Source organism: Furipterus horrens, unplaced genomic scaffold, assembly GCF_987537825.1.
Source record: "Furipterus horrens unplaced genomic scaffold, mFurHor1.1.pri manual_scaffold_3, whole genome shotgun sequence".
NCBI lineage: Eukaryota > Metazoa > Chordata > Mammalia > Chiroptera > Furipteridae > Furipterus > Furipterus horrens.
In genome coordinates, this window is record NW_028327173.1 from 26,828,166 (window position 1) to 26,849,379 (window position 21,214).

Genomic DNA, 21,214 nt, shown 5'->3' on the forward strand with positions numbered 1-21,214 from the left:
AGGGATTTCCAAGGGCAATTTTGATAAATTTTGTCCAGTGCACTGGTGTTAAAATGCCACCCTTGTGTAAAATGAGACTTCACTGTATAGTGTACTCAATGCAAAAACAAGTGAACAGGTTGGTGAATACAGGGTCGGCCTAGGTGACACTGAGTTATCCCATAGAGGGGATATGACCCCAGCGTATCCAGCAGGAAGGTATTCCCTCAGCTAGAATGGAGCCATACAAAAAAAGGGTGGCTTGCCTGGAGAACAAGGAGAGTTTCAGGATGGCTGAAGAACTGGCTATTTCCAGAACTACAATAGATTTTTGCTTCAGGGCAAGACACACTAACCTCAAATCAACTTTTTTCCCCCCCAAGATTATTTATTTATTTTTAGAAAGAGGGAAAGAGCGAAAGAGAGGGAGAGAAACATGAATGTGTGATGGCCAGGTCCCCAGTTGTGGTTTGCAGGCCAGTGCTCAATCCACTGAGCCACACCTGCCCGGGCCTCAAATCAACTTCTAATTCATGAATGTGGCAAACAGAACAGATGGGAGTTATCAACAATGTGCATTATCTGACAATGTAGGTGAGAAATTTGTTAACCATGCTGCTAACGTGCCATGCAATCTTTTAAAGTCAATGTCTCCATTTTTTTGTGCTATTTTAATTTCAGTGTCTTCCTGCATTGTTCCAGTCATTTTGACTTGGTCATCACTCTGGGGTATATCAAAAGGAAAGTGTTTAAAGAAGGGCCTGAATAGACTGATGTCAGGTAATGAAGGGCATTTAAAGGTCCTATCATGTTGTTGGAAATGGAATTTGTAGGTTTTTAAACAGGGAGTAACACAGATTTGGTAGTCTATGTGGGAGACATAGATTGAGCTAGATGCAACGTGTGGTGGAAACCAATGGGATCATCTTGTTCCTGGATCTCAGCTCCCAAGAAGAGATGCGTGATTTACACCACAATCATAAGAGACTAATATTAAGTACTTGTTCCCAGAGGGGGCATTGTTTTCTTGAGATCAGAGCACTTATATCCAGGACATCAATTAAGGGATGCTTGGCAAACAGAACCAAGGCAAGATAGGGAAAGGGCTAGAGAGCTATTTTATCATTCAGGTTAGATGGGGTAGATGAACTACCCTATACCAATGTCTACTATTCTAGGGAGGAGAATTCGTATCCTCGAAATTAAGTCTCTTTTGGCAAAACCATGACAACACCGTTTTGAGGCTCCTATTTCAGACTCCAGACAGACCAGCCCCTCTATTAACACTATCTTTCTGCAAAGGGGAACAAGTGATTTATTCTCTTTCCATAATTCAGTTCTCCTTCCACTGTTATCACCCTAACCCAAGCCACCATCATCTCTCACCTGGTTCTTGAATGGCCTCCTAACTCGATTGCCTGTTTCCATCTGTGTCCCCATTATCTGTTCTCTATACAGTAGGGAAAGAGATCATGTTACTGCTCTGCTCAAAATCTTCCAATGGCTTATTCTTTCACTCTGAGTAAAAGTCAAGTTCTTAAAGACTGTGTATGATGGCATGATCTGTACTCTCCCTCCATATCTCCATACACTCTTACAATTCCTCAAGTATTCGAAGAAGCATTGTCCCACCTCATGGCCTTTGCACTTGCTGTTCATTGTGCATGGCACACTTTCCCCAGATACTCTACAGCCTCTTCTCTTACTTTCTTTGGGTCTCTGCTCAACTGTCCACTACTCTAACAGGTTTTCCTTTGACCATCTTATATAAAGTAGTGCCTCACTCCATGCCAACATGCTGTTTCTCCCTTTCCCTGCTTTTTTTGTCAGAGTACTTACCACCTCTTCACTTTTACATATTTGCTTATCTATCAACCTCTCCACCCACCCCAGCTCACTTATGTAAGCTTCAGGAGAGGAAAGGACTTTGATTCACTGCTATATCCCGAGCACCTAGAAGGGTGCCTGGTACTTAGCAAACACTCAATATTTGTTGGATGAATGAGTGAATTATAGTCTTGACTTTCAGAAACTTCATACCAGTTACTTATTGCTATCTATTCAGATATATGGTGCCAGATCAACACTATGATACAATTCTCAAAAGTATGGGGGAACTAGTAGCTAATCTTTACTGGGCCAGCCAGACATGGCTAAGACATTTACATGATTTTTCTCATTTGATTCTCATGATTTGAGGAAGCAAATACTATTATTCTCTTCTTACTGATGGGGAACTGATGCATTGAGAGGTTAAGCAACTAGCAAGCTGCTTACAGCTGTGACTGACACTCAAGCAGCCTGAATAAATCTGTGCTCTTAGCCACAAAGTTTGGGTGGCAGGAGCTTCTGTGAATCTTTGGACCAAATGCCCCAGGCTGGGTGGACCTAGACAGTTAGACAAGAAGGCTGAAGAGGGCATAGCAATGACAGCCCAAAGGACAGAGAATTTTGAAAAAGTGTGTATCCCCTCATATTTTAAGTTGATATCTATAAGTTTTCATCATTCAATAGTTGCAATGTATGTAAATTCTGGCAAATGATAAATAATGACAATTTAAGATAAAACTGTAAAATGACTTTTTATAACCTATCCCATAGAATCTATGTATCGTATCGGCAGCCGTCCGTCTCGAGAGACGATGGTGTAGCTTCTCAAGAGTCTATCTGCACCGCCGAGAATGGCTGTGCAGTCCGACTCGGGAGTGACATGGTATCTGTCTCCTCCCGTGTTGAATCGACATCTTGCGATGACGCTGAAGCTACAGAGCCTGGGCAGGGTAATATGGAGGGTCTGCTGTTGCCCATGCAGCAGACCCCCCCTCTCTTCGCAGCTGAAGGATCCAAGGGAAAGACGGAGTCGATACAGCTTGGCTTCAGGTGCGCCGCAGGAGTTGCCGGTGTTGACTACAACGTCAAACCGCCTTAGGGACTCCGGCTCCGGATTTTCTGTCGGGGTTTACTCCCTTAGCCTTTCCCCTGAAGAGGTATGCCGCAAGGCAGCGGAGGTTTTTTTGGAGTCAGAGTTTTCCTTCTCTATGTAACAATTGAATAACCACTATCACCCACTTAAAATTACACAGATAAGCTCTTTAACATTTGTTAATTCTACATGTTCCATTATCATTTCTAACATTTATATTCCACTTCCCCATTAAATGTTATCCAAATGTAACTTTTTGTTAGAAAATCCTTTAATTGCTCAGCTGTTTGAAATAAAAATATGTACATATTAAAGTATGATTTTAAAATTTTTCCTGTAAATGTAGGGTCTATCTATTAGAAAGAATTTTTTGAATTGACTAATCATTATGTAATAATTATCATTACAATTAACGATTAAAAATCTGCACAAAATGATATCATCACAAAATTTAATACATAAACATAAAATGTAAAAACCTGCAAATGCATCTCAGTGAGATGGATAGGGCTTCCCTACCAATTAATTCATGTGTCTGAATGACTGTTTCTTACTAACAGATTAATTTTTTGTTTGTGTAGATATAGTGGTGAGAAACATTGCTCACGCAAATAGCCGGGAATGCTAGTTTTCTTATAGAAATGTCAATCAATCCTTTGTGTTCCTTCTGAGTTGTATGCCAAAAATCAAATAATATTCTTCCATTAGCTGACAGTTCAATTAGGTCCACCACTGATTGTTGAAAGCAAAGAACTGGAAACAATTTGACTTGCAAAATAATTTGTTATCCTGTCATTAGAGTCCATCACTTTCTCAAGTGACTTTTAATTATGTGATTACTCTCATTTTGGAGCACTTAGGAAGAGTTGGGAAATTCAAGATACTGTTAATTTCAACACATCTTTAGTACTACAATTTCACTGTAATTTAAATTATTTTTGTTGCAGCTGCAGATTTAGCTCAATTCATTGTAAATAATTGTGCGAATTAAGATACCCACTCTTTGCCAATCCAATTAACCATGTCATACTTATCTTCGGTCATAAAAAATTTCACTTCTCAAGTCAAACAGATGTGTGTTAACAGTCATCCCTATGACTACATTTCATTTCTGAATGCCAAGACAGGCATGGCATTGTGCTTTGATAGGAGTTTGTCCCTGGATCAAGTCAGGCCCTTTCAGTTCTGGTATTTCTAACGTACTCTTTCCTTACTTTGCTCCAGGGCACTCTCTTAGGCAAAATGCCGCCTTCGACGCACTTGGGATGGGAAGAGGCGAGATCTTTAATGACAATCTCAGTACTACCGCCCGTTCTTTAACATGCCTTAATTAACACCCCCATACAGGCCAAAATACGGCACTTATGATGCCTAGTTTCGCTGTTAACTATACCTTTGGGCTTAAGGTATCCCAGGATGACCATACTACAGTCCGAACAGCATTAAGTTAGAGGAATGGCCCCTCGAGCCAAGGAGGTCGGCACCTCTCGTTCTCCCCAGCTACTTCGGGGTGCGAGTAGCAAGCAGTCCTCTCTGCTTTAGTTCCCGCGCAATGCCGAGGAAAATGCAACTCAGGCCGCAGTCCAGCCAAGCAAACCCCGAACCCAAGAGATGCAACTGCGGCTCTGTAAGCTAGAAAGCAGAGCTGGGTTCAAGACCGAAGCCGGAACCCGCGGCCGGTTATCCACGGCGGGAACTCGGCGGGCAAGGGAAAGGGCAGAGCCAGCTCTGCAGGATCAGTTTGCAGGCCGGGTTGAGCCTGGCGGAGGCCGAACATGCCTCTGGGATTCCGTGTTCCTCGAGCCGGAAGTAAGGAAGGCCGGAGTAGTGGTTTTCCGGCCGACACTAGGCGGCCCTATGGGGCTTCGGCCTGGGGAAGAGTGTTTGTGTAACACTGCCGGCTCCGCGCAGGGGTGGGATGGGCCTGGTGTCTGTGTGGGGGCTCTCGGAAGGGACGGAATTAGCTGTGACACTGCCGGGACGCTGTGAGCGGACTGTGTTGGTGTGGCACCGGTGCACGCTTAAGGACCAGGCAGTACCAGGTGGCCATGGGGATGTGGGCATCGCTGGACCCGATATGGGAGATCCCGGCCGAGAAGCGTATCTTTGGGGCCGTGCTCCTCTTCTCCTGGACCATGTATCTCTGGGAGACCTTCCTAGCACAGCGTCAGGTGAGCCTAGACAGGGCCTGTCTTAACTCCGACTCCCGGCCAGCTCTAGGCCAGTCACGGTCTTGACCCCAAGTCCCTGAATGCTGCTTCCCCAGTACCCAGCCTCGATCGTATGTGTCCCTACTGAGCCTCCTAACTTGGCCAGAGGGTGGGATTGGCCTTGAGAGGACCTGGTGCTTCAGGGACATTTTCCGCAACGTGATCGTGGGACTCAGGCTGATTAGGGCATGGTGAAAGGGAAAGCAGGCTGCCGCCTTGTCAGGCTTTACCTCTTGTACCTGCCGCACAGCTTCCTTAAGAGCCCCAGGCTTCTCTTTTTTATCTTTGGCAGTGACCCGTAAACCTTCAAAAGAGCGATACTAACATTTTAGAATCGCAGCTTCCTCAAGAGGTTTGTATAATCATGTTCAGCCATAGAATCAGGAAACCATTTTCTGAAAACAAATATTTCTTAAACCTTTCAAGAACCAGAACTCTTTTCCCTTAAAAAAAAAAAAAAAAGAGTATGTTGTTTTTGCCCAGAGAACAATATTTTCTTGTTTTCCTCAAAAGCATCTTTATTATTTTTGTTTAGAAAATTAAAAAGTGAAAGTTACTTAACATTCCCTGGAGATGATCCTAATTAACAGCTTGATGGATTAGAGATCTGAATTTTTAAATGAAATAGGTTTTAAGTTTAATCGACCGCTTTATTGCCATCTCTCACTGCTGGTTTGCTTTGCCTACATTCTTCTGTGTTGTTGCTGCATTATGTCAGCCACGATGATTATGAAAACCTTTCTCTTTTTAACTGCTGCAACACTTTTTCTTGAGCAAAATTTCCTCTGCAAATTTCTTCTCATTTTATATTCTGCATTAATCTTTAAATTGAAATTTTTAATTTTTCTATATCTGTCAATATTTGGGTTATGCCTTGATCTCTTCTTTTAATCCTGAATATTCAAAGAAGTGTTAAGATAAAAATCATTAGTTTCTCTCACCTAATTTTTTCTGACCTAATAGCTCTTTGGATAACTTCGTTAGTACAGAATCTTGTAGGACTAGAGAAAATACTTTGTATAAAGTAAACACACAGATGGGGTATTGAACATCTCACTATCTTTAATAATACACCTAGTTACAGTAACTACTTTTCTGTAGTGTCATCTTTACTCAGTTATGCTTTCATGTAAAGCCTTTTAGTGAGGATTTGGTAAGATGCACAATAGAGAAGCCATTTGTCACAAAAGCATTTTAGAAGATGCTGTCCATTACATTGTTTGGTATCTGTTCCCTGTATTATGTCCCATGGGCAGAAATTACCTTTTCAAATTTTATATAATGAGAAAGCTTGTCTTTCTTGAAGATCTGATATGTTTCTATCTGTTATTCCTCAAATTTCCCTTAATTTGCCTTTAGGATCAAATTTAATTACTTGCCACAATATCTGTTAATACTCATGGTTAGTATATTTACTTCCTCTTTTCATCCGTGAATTTGTTTTCTATATTATAGGAGGTATGTTATATCTGAAATGAGTGGTACCCTTTGTCATGTTACAATTTTGGTTTGCATATGCAAACTGAAATGCCATGACAACCCTGATTTTAATCTTACCTAGTCAGCTAACCTCAGATTTTCTGTTCTTTTACTTTCCTACATCAATTGTTTTAGAAGACAATGTGCTTTAATTGAATGCAATTTTTGTATATGTAAAGCAAATTCAACAGGCTTAAGAGACAAGTTAATGATATAAACCATTCAATGTTTGATCATAAGTGACTATTGTAATAAATGATGAGTTGATTTGACTGTTTCATTAAAGTGTTTTCTTCAAAATATTTCAGAGACGAATATATAAAACAACAACTCATGTACCACTGGAGTTAGGACAGATCATGGATTCAGAAACATTTGAGAAATCTCGACTGTATCAGTTGGATAAAAGTACTTTCAGCTTCTGGTCGGGACTCTATTCAGAGATTGAAGGCACCGTGAGTAATTTACTTCTTGAAGAGACAATCTGTTAGATAGTTTAATGCTTTGTATGTTTGTTTTCCTTTTCGAATTTTGTGTGTCTGTGATACAAAAGAGGATATTACATCTATGAATCCCAGAATACTTTGTTATTGATAGAATAGGTGTGGATCAAAAGACTCAGAAATGTAACTGTTTAGTTATGATTTCACTTATATATGGAATCTAATTAACAAAATAAACAAACAAAATAGAAACAGACTCATAGAGACCAGACTGACAGCTGTCAGAGGGGAGGGGTGTTGGCGGGTAGGTGAAAAGGATGAAGGAATTAAGCAAAAAAAAACAAACAACCTCATAGACACAGACAACAGTATGGTGATTACCAGGGGATAAGGGGAATGGGGGATGTAGGAGAAAGTAAAGGGGAGTACATGGTGATGGAAGGAGACTTGACTTGGGGTGGTGAACACACAATACAATATTTAGATGATGTATTATGTAATTGTACACCTGAAACTTATATAATTTTATTAAACAATATCACCACAATAAATTCAATACAATTTTTTTTTTACTTTCTGGAAAAAATAAATTGTGGAATACGGTAACTGTCCCCGAGGCCAGTTGTGAAGAAGAACCTGTTGTGAGTTATTCTTGTAGGAGTCCCTACTTGTTTTCATGCCTCTATCTTAACTCTACAGCCTGTCTTCCATGTTGCAGCCAAAGGAATTCTGAGAACCATTTTGATCACATTATTTTCTTACAGGGTGAGGTCCAAATTTCTTTGCATGGTTTATGAGGTGCTTTTTGCTTATTTGAGCCTCATCTTTTTATTTCTTCTCCCAAATTCTTTCTCCTTCTTTATTTTACTCATACCCAAGTTGATTTGCTGTGACTTTGAGTCTTTTTACCTGTGAGTATCTCTGTCTGGGGTGCCCTTTCTCTCCCTCTTCAGTGCCACTCACTCACGGGAGGCTGATTAAACCCTACTGTTCCATTAGGAGCCAGCTGAGACATCATCTCTTCTAAGAAGCTATTTGAAACTTCCCCTGTACCTCAAGTCTGCATAAAGTAGCATCCTATTATTGTTCCTGTCACAGTACTTATTAAGTTATATTGAATTTGCCTGTTTAGTTGACAGGCTGGTTGTTCCTTAAAGAAAGGGTTCTTTAAAGCCTTGTTTAACATTTAATATCTAGTGCCTGGCTTATAATAAGCACATAATTCATATTTATTGACTGCAACAGTGAGTGACAGATCATTTTTACTTAGCAAAACAGGGCCAGTCTTACCCCCATTCTAAAAGAAGAGGCTGTATAGTGTAGAGCATTGCTTCTCAGCCTTTATTTCATGTTCTTCCCTGGCTCCTGACCATGTACCTTTCCAGACATCTTTTTTTAGTCATCCCTCCATGAAATTTTCATACCACAGATATACTGTATATCTGTTTCTATATCATATGTATGTATATCTGTTCTTTATACATAAAGTGAGTCGATTTTTTTCTACCCCCAAAGCCAATTTCTTGGTTTTCCACCCCCCTGAAACAATTGAAAGTGCATGGTGTAGAAGTGGAGAGCAGACTCTGGAATCAGGTGGCTTGAGTTTGAATCTCAGCTCTACCCATACCAGCTGTGTAACCTCAAACAAGTCACTCAGAATGTTTGTGTCTCAGTTTTCTCATCTGTTAAAATTGTACGGTAATAATAATTCCTCATTCATAGTATTGTTGAGAGAATTAGTAATTAGTGAGTTAATATATGTAAAATGCTTAGAACAGGGCCTGATCCATTGTAAGTGCTCCATAAGTGCTGGCTATTAGTTTTATCATTCCTCGTCGGCAGCCGTCCGTCTCGAGAGACGATGGTGTAGCTTCTTAAGAGTCTATCTGCACCGCCGAGAATGGTTGTGCAGTCCGACTCGGGAGTGACACGGTATCTGTCTCCTCCCGTGTTGAATCGACATCTTGCGATGACGCTGGAGTGTCCTCTCCAGTGAAGCTGAAGCTACAGAGCCTGGGCAGGGTGATATGGAGGGTCTGCTGTTGCCCATGCAGCAGACCCCCCCTCTCTTCACAGCTGAAGGGTCCAAGGGAAAGACGGAGTCAATACAGCTTGGCTTCAGGTGCGCCGCAGGAGTTGCCGGTGTTGACTACAACGTCAAACCGCCTTAGGGACTCCGGCTCCGGATTTTCTGTCGGGGTTTACTCCCTTAGCCTTTCCCCTGAAGAGGTATGCCGCAAGGCAGCGGAGGTTTTTTGGAGTCAGAGTTTTCCTTCTCTGATGTGCCCTGACTGGAAGATCGAACCAGCGACACTTAGCTCGCAGGCCGACGCTCAATCCACTGAGCCAAACATGATCATGGTTATTATCACTGTTCCTCCAGAACACTTTTAGAATCCCCCAGTACCACTGAGAGAAAGATTCCTAAATTGAAAATAGTTGAGATCAGACATCATAAGTGTTTCATCGTTAAATAGAAGAAACTGACTGTTGGTAGCTTTGTTAAATGATGACGAAATTATTTATCTAGTCACAAATTTGCCTTGACAAATATGGAATAGTAAGACTAATGTGGTTAGAACCAAGATGATGGAAAATGGCTAAAACTTCTGGAAGAGTTCTATCTTGGGATTAGTAAATATCTGAAAAATAAAATTGCAGTGGCTTTGGGATAGACAGTGAATGCTAGTTACTAGTCTTTTTAATTATATTTTTACTAGTCTAAGCCAAATATAGCCACTGAACTGAGATATTGAAAATTAGCATTAAAACTTGATGCCTTCCACCCTAGCCAAGTAGCTCAGTTGGTTGGACCATCGTCCTGTACATCAAAAGGTTGTAAGTTTAAAAAAAAAAAAAAGGTTGTAAGTTTGATTCCAGGACAGGGCACATGTCTAGGTTGCAGGTTCAATCCCCGGTTGGGGGGCATGCAGGGGGCAAGCAATCAATGTTTCTCTCGCATGGATTTTTTTTTCTCTCTCAAACCAATGAAACCTATCATCAAAAACAAAACCAAACAAAACAAAACTTGATGCCTTCCAACCAAGCCAAGAAAGCCAGCATTATTTTGGATTATATGTGATTTTGGTTAATTTATCTAAAGCATTTCTTCTGTTAGGGACAAGGCCTAAGTAGGAAATCAGCCCTCAGACAGAGATAGAAGCTTTCCTCATTGATGTTTGACTCTGAAGTTCTTTGACTTACCCCAGCAGGGCCATTATAAAATGACAGGAAAAATATTTTCAGTTCTCCTTATTGTCATTAGAAAAACAGTTCCAGGAAAGTTGGGCAACAGCTTGGTTTTTACGGTTGGTGACCATAGCAATGGTTCAGTTTGTTTTGGGAGATGGCAGGGGCAGGGTGAGTACACGTAGAGAATAAGAGCTTTGGAATCTCCTGTGGCTCAAACTAGAAGCAGTACTGATGGGCAAAAGCTGAGAACAGTCAGAGTCATCATTATAATAGTTGTATGGGTAGTGATTTTCACTTCATATATTGTTTTTATATTCATTGTATTGTCTGATGTTTACATCAGTGCTCTGGGGTAGAAAGTATAGGCATTATTATTCCCTTTTTATGGGTGAGAAAGCGAAGGCTCAGAGAAATTAAATGGCTTCTCCATTTAATGGCCTGGTGACTAATAAATGGGAGAACTGGATTCCAAACTCTGCTCTTCAAATTACATTGAAGAAACCAGTCTTGAAACTCTAGGGGCTGCAACATGAATGTGCAAAAATTTATCCTTGGGGAATCAGTAGCTGCATTTACCATCTGACAGGAAGCATTTTATGTTACTTTGAAATCCTGTTCTGTTTGAAAACAAGTTCATTAATTCCTGTTTTGTGTTGATTAAAATCAATAGGCTTATATGCTTTGGTCACAAAGAACAAGTATAAAGATTGGTTTAGACTTTTTATTTTTTGTCTTGGTACTTTCTACCTGGGGAAACAAGCAGAGGCTGTGTGTGACCCCAAGGACCACTGTTCACACAAATGTGACAGAACACCCAGAGAGAAAATGTCCAGCCTTTCTGAGACTGACTTTACTGACATCGTATAGATGTCATGAAGAGCCCCCTCGAGAAATGGAATGGCTGGGGAGTAGAGTAGGGCTAAGGAGAAAAGTCCAAATTGTTCCTTGTTCAATTTCTGCATGTTTCTGGGTGAGTAGTTTAGCCTCTTTGAGCCTCATTTTTCTCCTCTTTAAGATGGGAAGTAGATAGATATTAAACCATATTGCGTATGGTTATGGCAAGGACTAAGTGAGTAACATAATGTAAATGAAGCACCTAGTACAGGGCTTAATACAGCAATTACTTTGTCACTGAGTTTCTTTGCAAATTACTTTTTCTGAGTTCCAGTTGCCTCATCTATAAAATGGAGATGACTATGCCCTTGCCCTGCCTGCTTTTCAAGACTTCATTGAAATAATATATATAAAAGCACTGGACTTGTTTCTGCTGAGATCATTAGTTCTTTTTATAGGACATCCCCAGGAGCATGTTCAGTGAGATTATCAATATAGAGGAAATTTACTGTTCACTATGCTTTGTTTTTTCATCCCCCAGAGTACACTGAACAGGACTGCAATAGCAGTATTGAAGCTGCCCTTGATACTTTTACTTAAAAGCTGGGATTTTAATATTAAGTGTTTCATCCCTTCACCAAAAGCATTATAAACCCTTAATTCTGTATTATTTATTAGTATTGAGAATAGGATGAAAGAGCTGCCAACCTGAGTCAATTAGTTCAACAAGTAGTGCATATACCTTGCATTGATGCCAAAGCATGTCTTTTGGGAAAACAGGTTTACGTCCATGATTGAGTTAATTGTAGTAAAATGGAAATAGTTGGACCTAGAGCTAAGGGAGCCTTTCAAAGCAATTTATTAAAATAATGATTTTCAAATGTTGGTGTAGAGCAGATTTTTCTGGAGACTGCTAGGCCCCCCTTCCAGTTTCCGCTTCAGTAGTTCTGGGGCGGAGCCCAAGATTTTGCATTTCTCACACATTCCCGGGTGATGCTGCTGGTGCTGTCCTGAGACCGTATCCGAGACCTGTGCCATTAACCCAACCCAGCTTACTGGTAAAGATCTGAAAAGATGGGTCACATCAAGTGTGAGTGAGATTGTGGGGAAACAGGGACACTCAAATACTGCTGATGGGGGTGTAACTTGGTATGAATACTTTAGAGAACAAGCTGATAATAATATTGAATAAAGTTAAATCTCACCAAGGATGGATCTAGAAAATGTAGAGTGTAAAAAACAAGTTGCACAATATGATGTCATTTATATACATTCTTTAAAAGCATGTATAAACAAACCACTATATTATTTATGGATTCACATATAAAAATGCAAAGTAGACTGAGAGGATACCCATGAACTATACTATAGTGCCCCAAACCCTCAAAGCACAAGCTACTGTGACTGAACTGGTGGGATATTGTGCTTCGAACTGAGAAGTGTGATCACTGTTCCTGAGGTTCCACAGAAAGGAACGATGAATTGATTCCTCTGGACAAAACAAATTCCACAAACTTAGTGTCTGTTGTGGGAAATCCTGTTTCTTCAACATGTATTCTCCTCAAATTTTAAGAATGTCCAAGTGATTTGGTGAATATCTTTTCGCTTTATCTGTCCAAGACAAAGGGTGTGCTGAGAAAGGGGCCTCCTTCTGTGACACCCTGACTCCTACCTCAGGATTCACCTTTTCCTTACCTGGAGAAGGCACAGATAGCCCATTCTGTCCCAGTTTGGTAAGTGGACTCAACCCTCCACTTATACCAGTCCTAATACTTTGTCCTAACTGAAGAGGTTATTTCCTTTTAAGGAAAAGCCAGTTATGGAGCCATAAAGCCTGGTTCAGATTCCATCACTGTCAGTCATGAGCCATGGGGTTTTGGAGAAGTTGCTCTGCCTTTCTGTGCTTGTTCCCTGATCCAGAAATCCTTTGTTGTGGTCTAGCAACGTCAGGGGAAGTTTGTCTATACTCAGGCTGCAGTATTTTCAGCAAACATGATTGGACGGGGGGCTGGGCCCTATCTTTTGGTGGAATGGAAGGTTTGAGCCAGTGAAGCCAAGTCCTTACAGCAGGCAGCATGTAGATTAAAAAAAAAAAAATCCTTAGTTGTGGTCTTTTTGCAAAAGCTGTTTTTAAACAGCTTTATTGAGATATATATAATTCTCATATCATACAACTCATCCATATAAAATGTAGAGGGAAAAATTTTTTAACAGTCTAAATTTAGTATCACTTGGTTTGTATTCATCGAAATGCATGTTTTATCCTAAATGAGATAGGTCCTTCTTTGTTTATAATATGATAGTTTCTAGTACTGCTCAGATGTGAGCAAAGTATGCTTTGTTTTATAGCTTATTCTTCTCTTTGGAGGAATCCCTTATCTCTGGAGAGTTTCTGGACGGTTCTGTGGCTATGCTGGCTTTGGACCAGAATATGAGGTATGTACACCCTCTTCTTAACTTCCTTGGCTCTAAAATGACGCACATTTTGTTGGTGTATCAGTCATTTAGTCTCAGACACAAGGGAACTGGGTACTGTAGTCTCTGGTTAGGCAGCTGCTTCTCAGAACAACTATGCAGTGAATGGGAAAGCATGAATTTTGTTGAACTCACACTAAGCAGGTATTCTGTGCCACACAACTTAGCAGATACTTCAGACAGATTGAGTCTCTTCTTACAATCTCCATTGAGCTGCTTTGTTTGACTGCCCACTCTTCCAGAAACTCCAGTTTAAGGCAAAGCCTTGAACCTGAGACTTCCCACCCGTAATGGGTGTTGGGACACTGCTTCCTGACTTTTCCTTAGAAATTGTCAAGTCTGTTCCTTCTTTCCCGATTCCTTTTTGAAATGATGGCTCTCTTCTACATGTATAGGTACCTTGGGCTTTAATTTGGCTTGTCTTATGTCCCTTTTCTGTGTACCTTTTTCAAAAGCAGCCAAATTCTTTTATGACCCCTTTCCCCATGATCTCTCTCTGCCTTCACAGACTGTGCATCGTTTCAAAAAGGATTTAAGGTGGTTTTATGTAATATCATAACTGTCTCCTTTTTCAGTTCTCACCTAAATATCACTTTCTCAAGAAGGCTTTCCCTGACCACTGCATCTAAAATAGAATTCACCTGTTGCTTTTTGGTGAAGCATGTTACCTTATTTAATTTTCTTCATAAAGGCACTTAACACTATCTGCAGCTATCTTCTTTATTTATTTTCTTTTCTGTCTCCCTGACAGGAATTTTAAGCTCTAAGGGGACAGAGACATAGATATATATTCTTCACTGCTCTGTCACTAGCGCTAGAGCAATGCCAGTCACAGAGTAGGTACTCCATAAATATTTGTTGAATGAATGAACACAATTTATATACACATACACATTAAAAATATTTCTCACTTTAATGGGACATATTTTATATAATGTTCTGAGATACTATTTTTGCATTTAACAATGTTTTAGAGATCTCTTCCCGTCTGTATACTAGGTCTTTGTTTTCTTTAATGTCTATGCAAATGTCCTTTCTTTGCATAGTTCTGGTATACACAAATTTCAGTCACCATTGTTTAGTTAAATAACACCAGTCGCTTAACAACATGGTTCAAATTTCAGTTACCATAGTATATTATGTGAGTAACTGCATAAAGTGCAAACTTCCCTGCTCGCTTTTTGGGCCACAAATCACATGCAAATAACAGATGCTCATAGTCATCAGTGACCAATCACCTCACTTTTTTCAAAGTGTGTCTGTGAGTGGTCAACCTCTTAAACAGTTAGAGTGTGCGTTGTGTTGCCCTTTGGTTTCCCAGCTATATATCCACATGACATTTTACAAAAATGGATAATTGAAAGGGAATTGGCCAACGAAGATGAAAGTATAGCTAAGAAATGAAGAATGGTAACGCCGAAGTGAACTTCAAATCCAATGTGCAGGAAGTCATAGAAGAAAGAGCTTACCCTGGGAATGCTGGCCCCGCTGCCTTAGAGAGATTTAGGCATGTGGCGGAGGAGCTGAGGGAAGGTGACCTGACTGGTATAAATGAAGAAGGCGGTTTTGATGCAAAGGATGAAGATGTCCAGAGGTAGTGTTACTGGCAAAAACTCTCACATGAAAGGATCTCAGAGATATTTTATGACATTGAAAGCTCAAAGGGTGAAGTGTTCGAAGCTGATGTAAACTTTGAGAAGGCGAGCGTTGTCCAAACTACTTTTAAGTTTTTTACAATGAAATAAACACTAATTCTTAATGTTTCTAATGATTTAAATTATAGTGTACTAAATGAGTATTCGTTTTTTATTTTTCCATCTCCTTACATATTTATAACTGACAGTAGGAGATAGTCAAGATTTTAAAGATCACAGAACAGTCATTTTTTATATTGATTATTAAGATATGTTGATAAACTAGGGAGAATGGGGGATGTTTCAGAACACTATAGATGAGCAGATGTATGGATTTTCAAATCTTTTAACTGTGTATATGGCTTCAGGTAACTTTCATACAATTCCTGCATAATAAAAGAGGACTTGTTTTAATGCCTCCTTCTCTAGCAAGAAAACTTTGAGGGTGTAGATGATGTTTCAGATCTTGTATTGCCCATAGAAACAAGCACATTGCTTGAGAGCTAGTTAAATACTTAGCAATTACTCACAGATTTGTTCACCAGTAATTCATTTTAAGATTGAATTAATATTATACTATAAAAACTGCCATTTTTTTCCTTCTTGTGTCTAGATCACTCAGTCCTTGGTGTTCCTTCTGATGGCTACTCTTTTCAGTGCATTGACGGGTTTGCCATGGAGTCTTTATAATACTTTTGTGATAGAAGAAAGACATGGTTTCAATCAACAGGTATGATAGAGTGCAAATGTTCTTTTTTAAATGTGGAGAACTTTTGTGCTCTTCTGCTAGTAATAGTTGACATGTAATTTGCTGTTTTAGAGGATGAATTAACTGAGAAAAACAGAACTGCATATGGTAAAGATCGTAGTTTAAAGTCTTGCCATAAACTCTTCTAGCACTAATGGCTAGTGTTTTTCAGCTAATCACATTTAAATAAGTTTATTTTAAACTGTAAAATGCGAGACATTTACTTATTGTCTTAGGTTACCTAATGTCATGTAATATAGTCTCACTGCCTTTTAATTTTTAAAATTGCTTTAATAATGTATCTTTTGTATTCATTTATGAGTTATTTAAGAAAGTTTCTCAGTTTCTTGTGATGATGATTTTTTTTTCAGACTTTGAGATTCTTCATGAAGGATGCAATCAAAAAATTTGTTGTGACTCAGTGCATTTTATTGCCTGTGTCTTCACTTCTACTTTACATTATTAAAATTGGGGGTGACTATTTTTTTATTTATGCCTGGCTGTTCACATTAGTTGTTTCTCTGGTGAGTAAAATTTTTGTTTCATTTTCTTTTACAAAGTTCCTTGGTGTGATAATTATGGTTTAGACTTCATTGGCATGTAAACAGCCCTTACATTTCATTGGCAAGCAGATGAAATATAAATAATTGCTCTTTGATTCCCCTCTTGATTTCTGTTCTTGGTTATAAAAATAGGAGAATTGACTCTGACATAGATTTTTCTGCTTCTGTTGACTTTTACAGATCATAGAGGCTAGTTGTTATTTTTAATGATCCAGTTGTCAGGCAATTTAGAGTTATGCATTTATGAGTTGCTGCCAGAATGGATGACATGGTTTGATAATTTAATGACTCTTGACTGAACTCCATTGCCTAAAAATCATGGCTGTTTTGAAGAGAACAGATTGAAGAGGGACAAGAAGAAAAAAGCATAACCTTCCCTGGTTTTTCTTTGCCCTCCTTCCCCTGCCTTTTCCTTCCTCCTAGCTCCCTCTCTCCCTTGTCCCTTCTCTACCCCTTTGTCTCTGTTCCTTTCCCCCTCCTCCTCCCACCTTCTTTTCTCCCCAACTGTCACCCCACCTCTCCTCTCTTCCTTCTCCCTCCCTTTTTCTCTCATTCCCCCTTCATTTTCCCTTCCTCAATCTTTTCTTCCTCTTCTCCTTCCCGTATTCTAAACTGTTTCACAACAAAAACACTACAAAGCAATCAAAATTGTCTGCTAATAGCCTCTAGAAAATATCATCTATCGTCTCTTAACTCCACTGATGAGGAGGTTTATTTTAGTCTGAATTACTGTGATGCTCATTGTTTCACTGCCCACTGGTGGATGAAATCAGAAACCAGGCACTAGTTGCATTTATAAATATCTGTTGTATGGCAAACCGAAGGGAGAGGAAAGAGCAGAGGAAATGCTTCCAGAATGCTCAAGGAACTGCTGTTTCCACCGAACTGTAGAGTTGTGAACTGCAGGTAATTAATTTTAGCAGACCAACCAAATAACAGACAGCGCGCAGTCAAGTTCTAGTAATTATTTTTTAGCAAAGACTTCAGGTCTATCACAATTACTTTGAAAGGCAGAATTCCAAGTTATTATGGGCTTGTGAAGTGTCAGAAATTCCCAATGGTTTTGAATGGACCACTTGACTTTTCATTTATTACCACCTAGAGACTACTTATTTTGATTTGATTCATCACACAGATTGAGCACTTAATATCTGGTACAATGTGGGGCTGGGAATACCAGAGCAAATAAGATAAGGTTCCTGTTCTCAAGGCTAGGATCACATAATTGTTTTAATATAATTGAATTTCTATAATGAGTAGTTTTTCTTTAAGAACATATTCATAGGTTCTGACATTTACTTTTCAGGTGCTTGTCACAATCTATGCTGATTATATTGCCCCTTTATTTGACAAATTCACACCTCTACCTGAGGGAAAGCTTAAACAAGAAATTGAAGTAATGGCAAAGAGCATTGACTTTCCTTTGACTAAGGTGTATGTTGTGGAAGGTAAGGCTGCTGGGGGTAAGAAGATCTCATTTGATTGGTTTGTTTTATTTGAGTACTTTATTCTTAAAACTAATAAATGAACAAATCAGGTTATTAAAAACATTTGTTATCTAAAGGTTAGGATTTTACCTTTTGGCTTTTTAAGATTGATAGGAATTAATGCCATAGTTCAAGGATAGAACGTGGTGACTTAATACCAAATCCTACTCTTGCCGGAAGCTGTGTTTGGCTGGCTTTTCAGTATTGTTTTTCATTTTGGGCCAAGGCCTTTACTCCCTGTGATATCGTGTATATTAGACTGATTTATGTATTTCTGTTACCTGCCTCACTCCTAATTAGTAAGTTGGACTCCTGTGTAGTCAGATTCCATTTAGCACTAGCTTGGGGGCTCCTAAAGAAAACCGTTGTTATTGGCTTTGTCTCCTTCAACAAAACTTTCAGTGTTCTGGAGGACTCCGAGATCACCTGCAGGTTACCAAAAACTGTACTACCACTGGATAGAAGTAAGCCGTCTGTTAGCTTATGTAAGACTACTAAAGTCTCAAGGAAGTTTACGAAGATGTAGAGTAAAACTGTTGTGTGGGAACATGACCCTCAGAATCTGTAAACTAAAATCCGTGTAAGTGAATGAGACTGGTTCTTCCTCTGCTGCTCACCAGCTGTGGAATCTTGGACAAATCACTTCATCCCTCTAGGTTTCAGTTTTGTGTCCTTTAAACCATGTTGTTGTTGTTCTTCTTTTCTTTTCTTTTCTTTTTTTTTCAAGAGAGAGGGTAAGGGGGGAAGAAAGGGAGAGAAACTTCAATATGTGGTTGCCTTTTGCGCGCCCCCAACTGGGGACCTGGCCCCCGCAACCCAGGCATGTGCCCCGACTGGGGATCGAACCGGCGACACTTTGGTTTGCAGGCCAGTGCTCAATCCACTGAGCCACATCAGCCAGGGCTAGACAGTAAATGGTTTAGGCTTTACAGGCCATATGTTCTTGGTCACAGCTATTTAACTCTGCCATTATAATACAAAAGCAGTCATAAATGATGCATAAATAAATGAGCATGACTTTGTTCTAATAAAACTTTATTTATAAAAATAAATGGCAGATTGGATTGGGCCTGTAAGCCATAGTTTGTTCATCCCTCCTCTAAACTAAAAAATTACCAATGAGAAGCCGTAATATTGGATGAAGGAGTAGAAACTGAAATGTACATAATTGCGGGGCCAGGGGAGAAGAGCAATGGTCACACTGGAAAGAATGAATTAATAGCAATTAGGAGAGTATAAAAATCTTAGCCATTGGGTAGCTTCTGAGGTTATACAGCCCAATTAGAGGTACAACTGGAACTTTTCTATGGGGAAATGTTAAGAGAATAGCCAACTCATACTACTTGAGCCTCTGAGATTACTGCTCTTTTAGTTAATATTAAACTAGTAACACACTAATCAGGACAACAGTTTCTGAGGCTCTTTTACTGAAGGGACAACCTATTTTGCTGATCATTTCATATTATAATCAGATAACATGAAATGACAGCTAGTGATATGACAACATAGGTACTTGATAGATGTGTAATATATGATTGCCATATGATTTTAGATGAAGTAGTCAGGGAAGGCTTTATGTAGGGTTATAATATAAGCTGGGACCTTACAGAAAATCAAGATTTGAGTAGGTGGAGGGGTAGAATTTCAGAGGTCAGGTTGTGGAGTCAATAGTCTTGGATTTGAATGCTAGGTCTATCACAGTTGCCTGTATGACTTTGGGCAACTGAACTTTGCTCAACAGAAGTTTACTCACTGGTAATGTATGCTTTTATTGTTAATAATGTTAATAATCCTCAAAAATATTTTGAATGGATGAATGTTGTTACTAACAATAACAACACACATTACAGATTTATAGATTAATAGGAATATTGTAGTGAGAAGCCAAGATACCTGCTCCCAGAAAATATCAGATAGCAGCTGCTGTGCAGAGACTTAAACTAGTGTGATGTGATGAAGAATTACTGAGTAGATACTTTAGAGTGGGGTCATCAGGCAAGACCTCTCTGAGCAAATGAATTGAAGCTGAGACCTGAAGGAAGGAGCCATGCGTGCTAAGGTCAATAGAAAGACCTTCCAGAGCTTTGAAAGAAGTCCAGTGTGGCGGCCACATAGCAGGAGAGCATTAGGACATGAAATCTGAGACATAGGCAAGAGTGAGACCACGAAGGCTTTTGTAAATCAGGGGAAGTAGCTTGGATTTTAGGTTTTTTGGGGGAAAGCCATTGAAGTTTTTAAGCAGGAAAGTGACATGATCTGGTTTGTATTTTTAAAATGTCTTGGTTTGCTATATGGAGAATAGATTGTAAGGGAAGCAAGAGTAGAAGAAGGGAGAGCAGTTGGGAGCTTGTTGTAGTCATTCAGGTAGGAGATAGTGGTGGCTTAGACTAGGGCAGTAGTGGTTGATGGACAGAAGTGGATGCACTGGGGATATGTTGTGGAGGTGGAGTTGATGGACTTTGCCAATAGATTACATGGAAAGGAATAAGGGGGAAAGGGAGACATCAAGGATGACGACCTAGATTTTTAGCCTGGGCATTTGGATAAATGGTAGTTTACTGGGATTGGGAAAATCTGGAAGACAGCGGATTTATGCAAAATTAAGTTGGTTGTGTTGCATATTGAGATATCTGTTGAACATTCAATTAAGAGTTTTGCAAGCAGTAGTTGCAAACAAGCAGTAGAAACCAACTGTGGCTGACTTAAGCAGAAAAAATTGCTTATTGAAACAATACTTGATAGCTTACAGAATCACCAGGAAAGTTAAGTGTATCAAGCTTGGAAAATGATAATGTTCCATAGGGAGATGGGAACTCAGAATTTCACTGCAGAGCAGGTCTAGGAGGACGCTGCTGTTGCCTCCTGCTGTTGGATTAGGCAGTTTGCACCCCTAACATCCCTGCCACTAGCACCAACACAATGAGTTCCTCACTGCTCTGCTTGTCTGCTAAGTAGCTAACTAGTCAGAGTCCCCAGTGGGTACGTTTGATTGACGGAGCCAGGGTACGGGTTAGCTTCCAGGCTGCTGGGGAAGCAAATATCTGTTTTTTTAGGTTTCTCAAATGACAAGCAGTCTCTCACAGGACTTACATGGTATGAATTCCCTAAACTCCGAAAGGAGATTCCAGTGCTGGACAGGGTGAAAAACACACATAAGAATATAAACAACAAATATGCACTGTAGACATCCATGTGGAGTGGAGAGATAGCATATAGGCAGCTGTATATATGAGTTTGGAGTTCTAGG

General features: G+C 39.7%; 1 protein-coding gene across 1 annotated transcript in view; it reads left to right on the forward strand.

The window, feature by feature from the left end:
* The first annotated feature begins 4,820 nt into the window (after window positions 1-4,820).
* ZMPSTE24 (zinc metallopeptidase STE24) overlaps window positions 4,821-21,214 on the forward strand; it is a 37,163-nt gene continuing 20,769 nt past the window's right edge. The window contains exons 1-6 of the mRNA XM_090271574.1: window positions 4,821-5,073; window positions 6,900-7,046; window positions 13,410-13,496; window positions 15,783-15,899; window positions 16,289-16,441; window positions 17,787-17,928. Coding sequence (XP_090127700.1) covers window positions 4,951-5,073; window positions 6,900-7,046; window positions 13,410-13,496; window positions 15,783-15,899; window positions 16,289-16,441; window positions 17,787-17,928 — 769 coding nt within the window. The 5' untranslated portion in view covers window positions 4,821-4,950. The remainder of the gene's footprint in view (window positions 5,074-6,899; window positions 7,047-13,409; window positions 13,497-15,782; window positions 15,900-16,288; window positions 16,442-17,786; window positions 17,929-21,214) is intronic.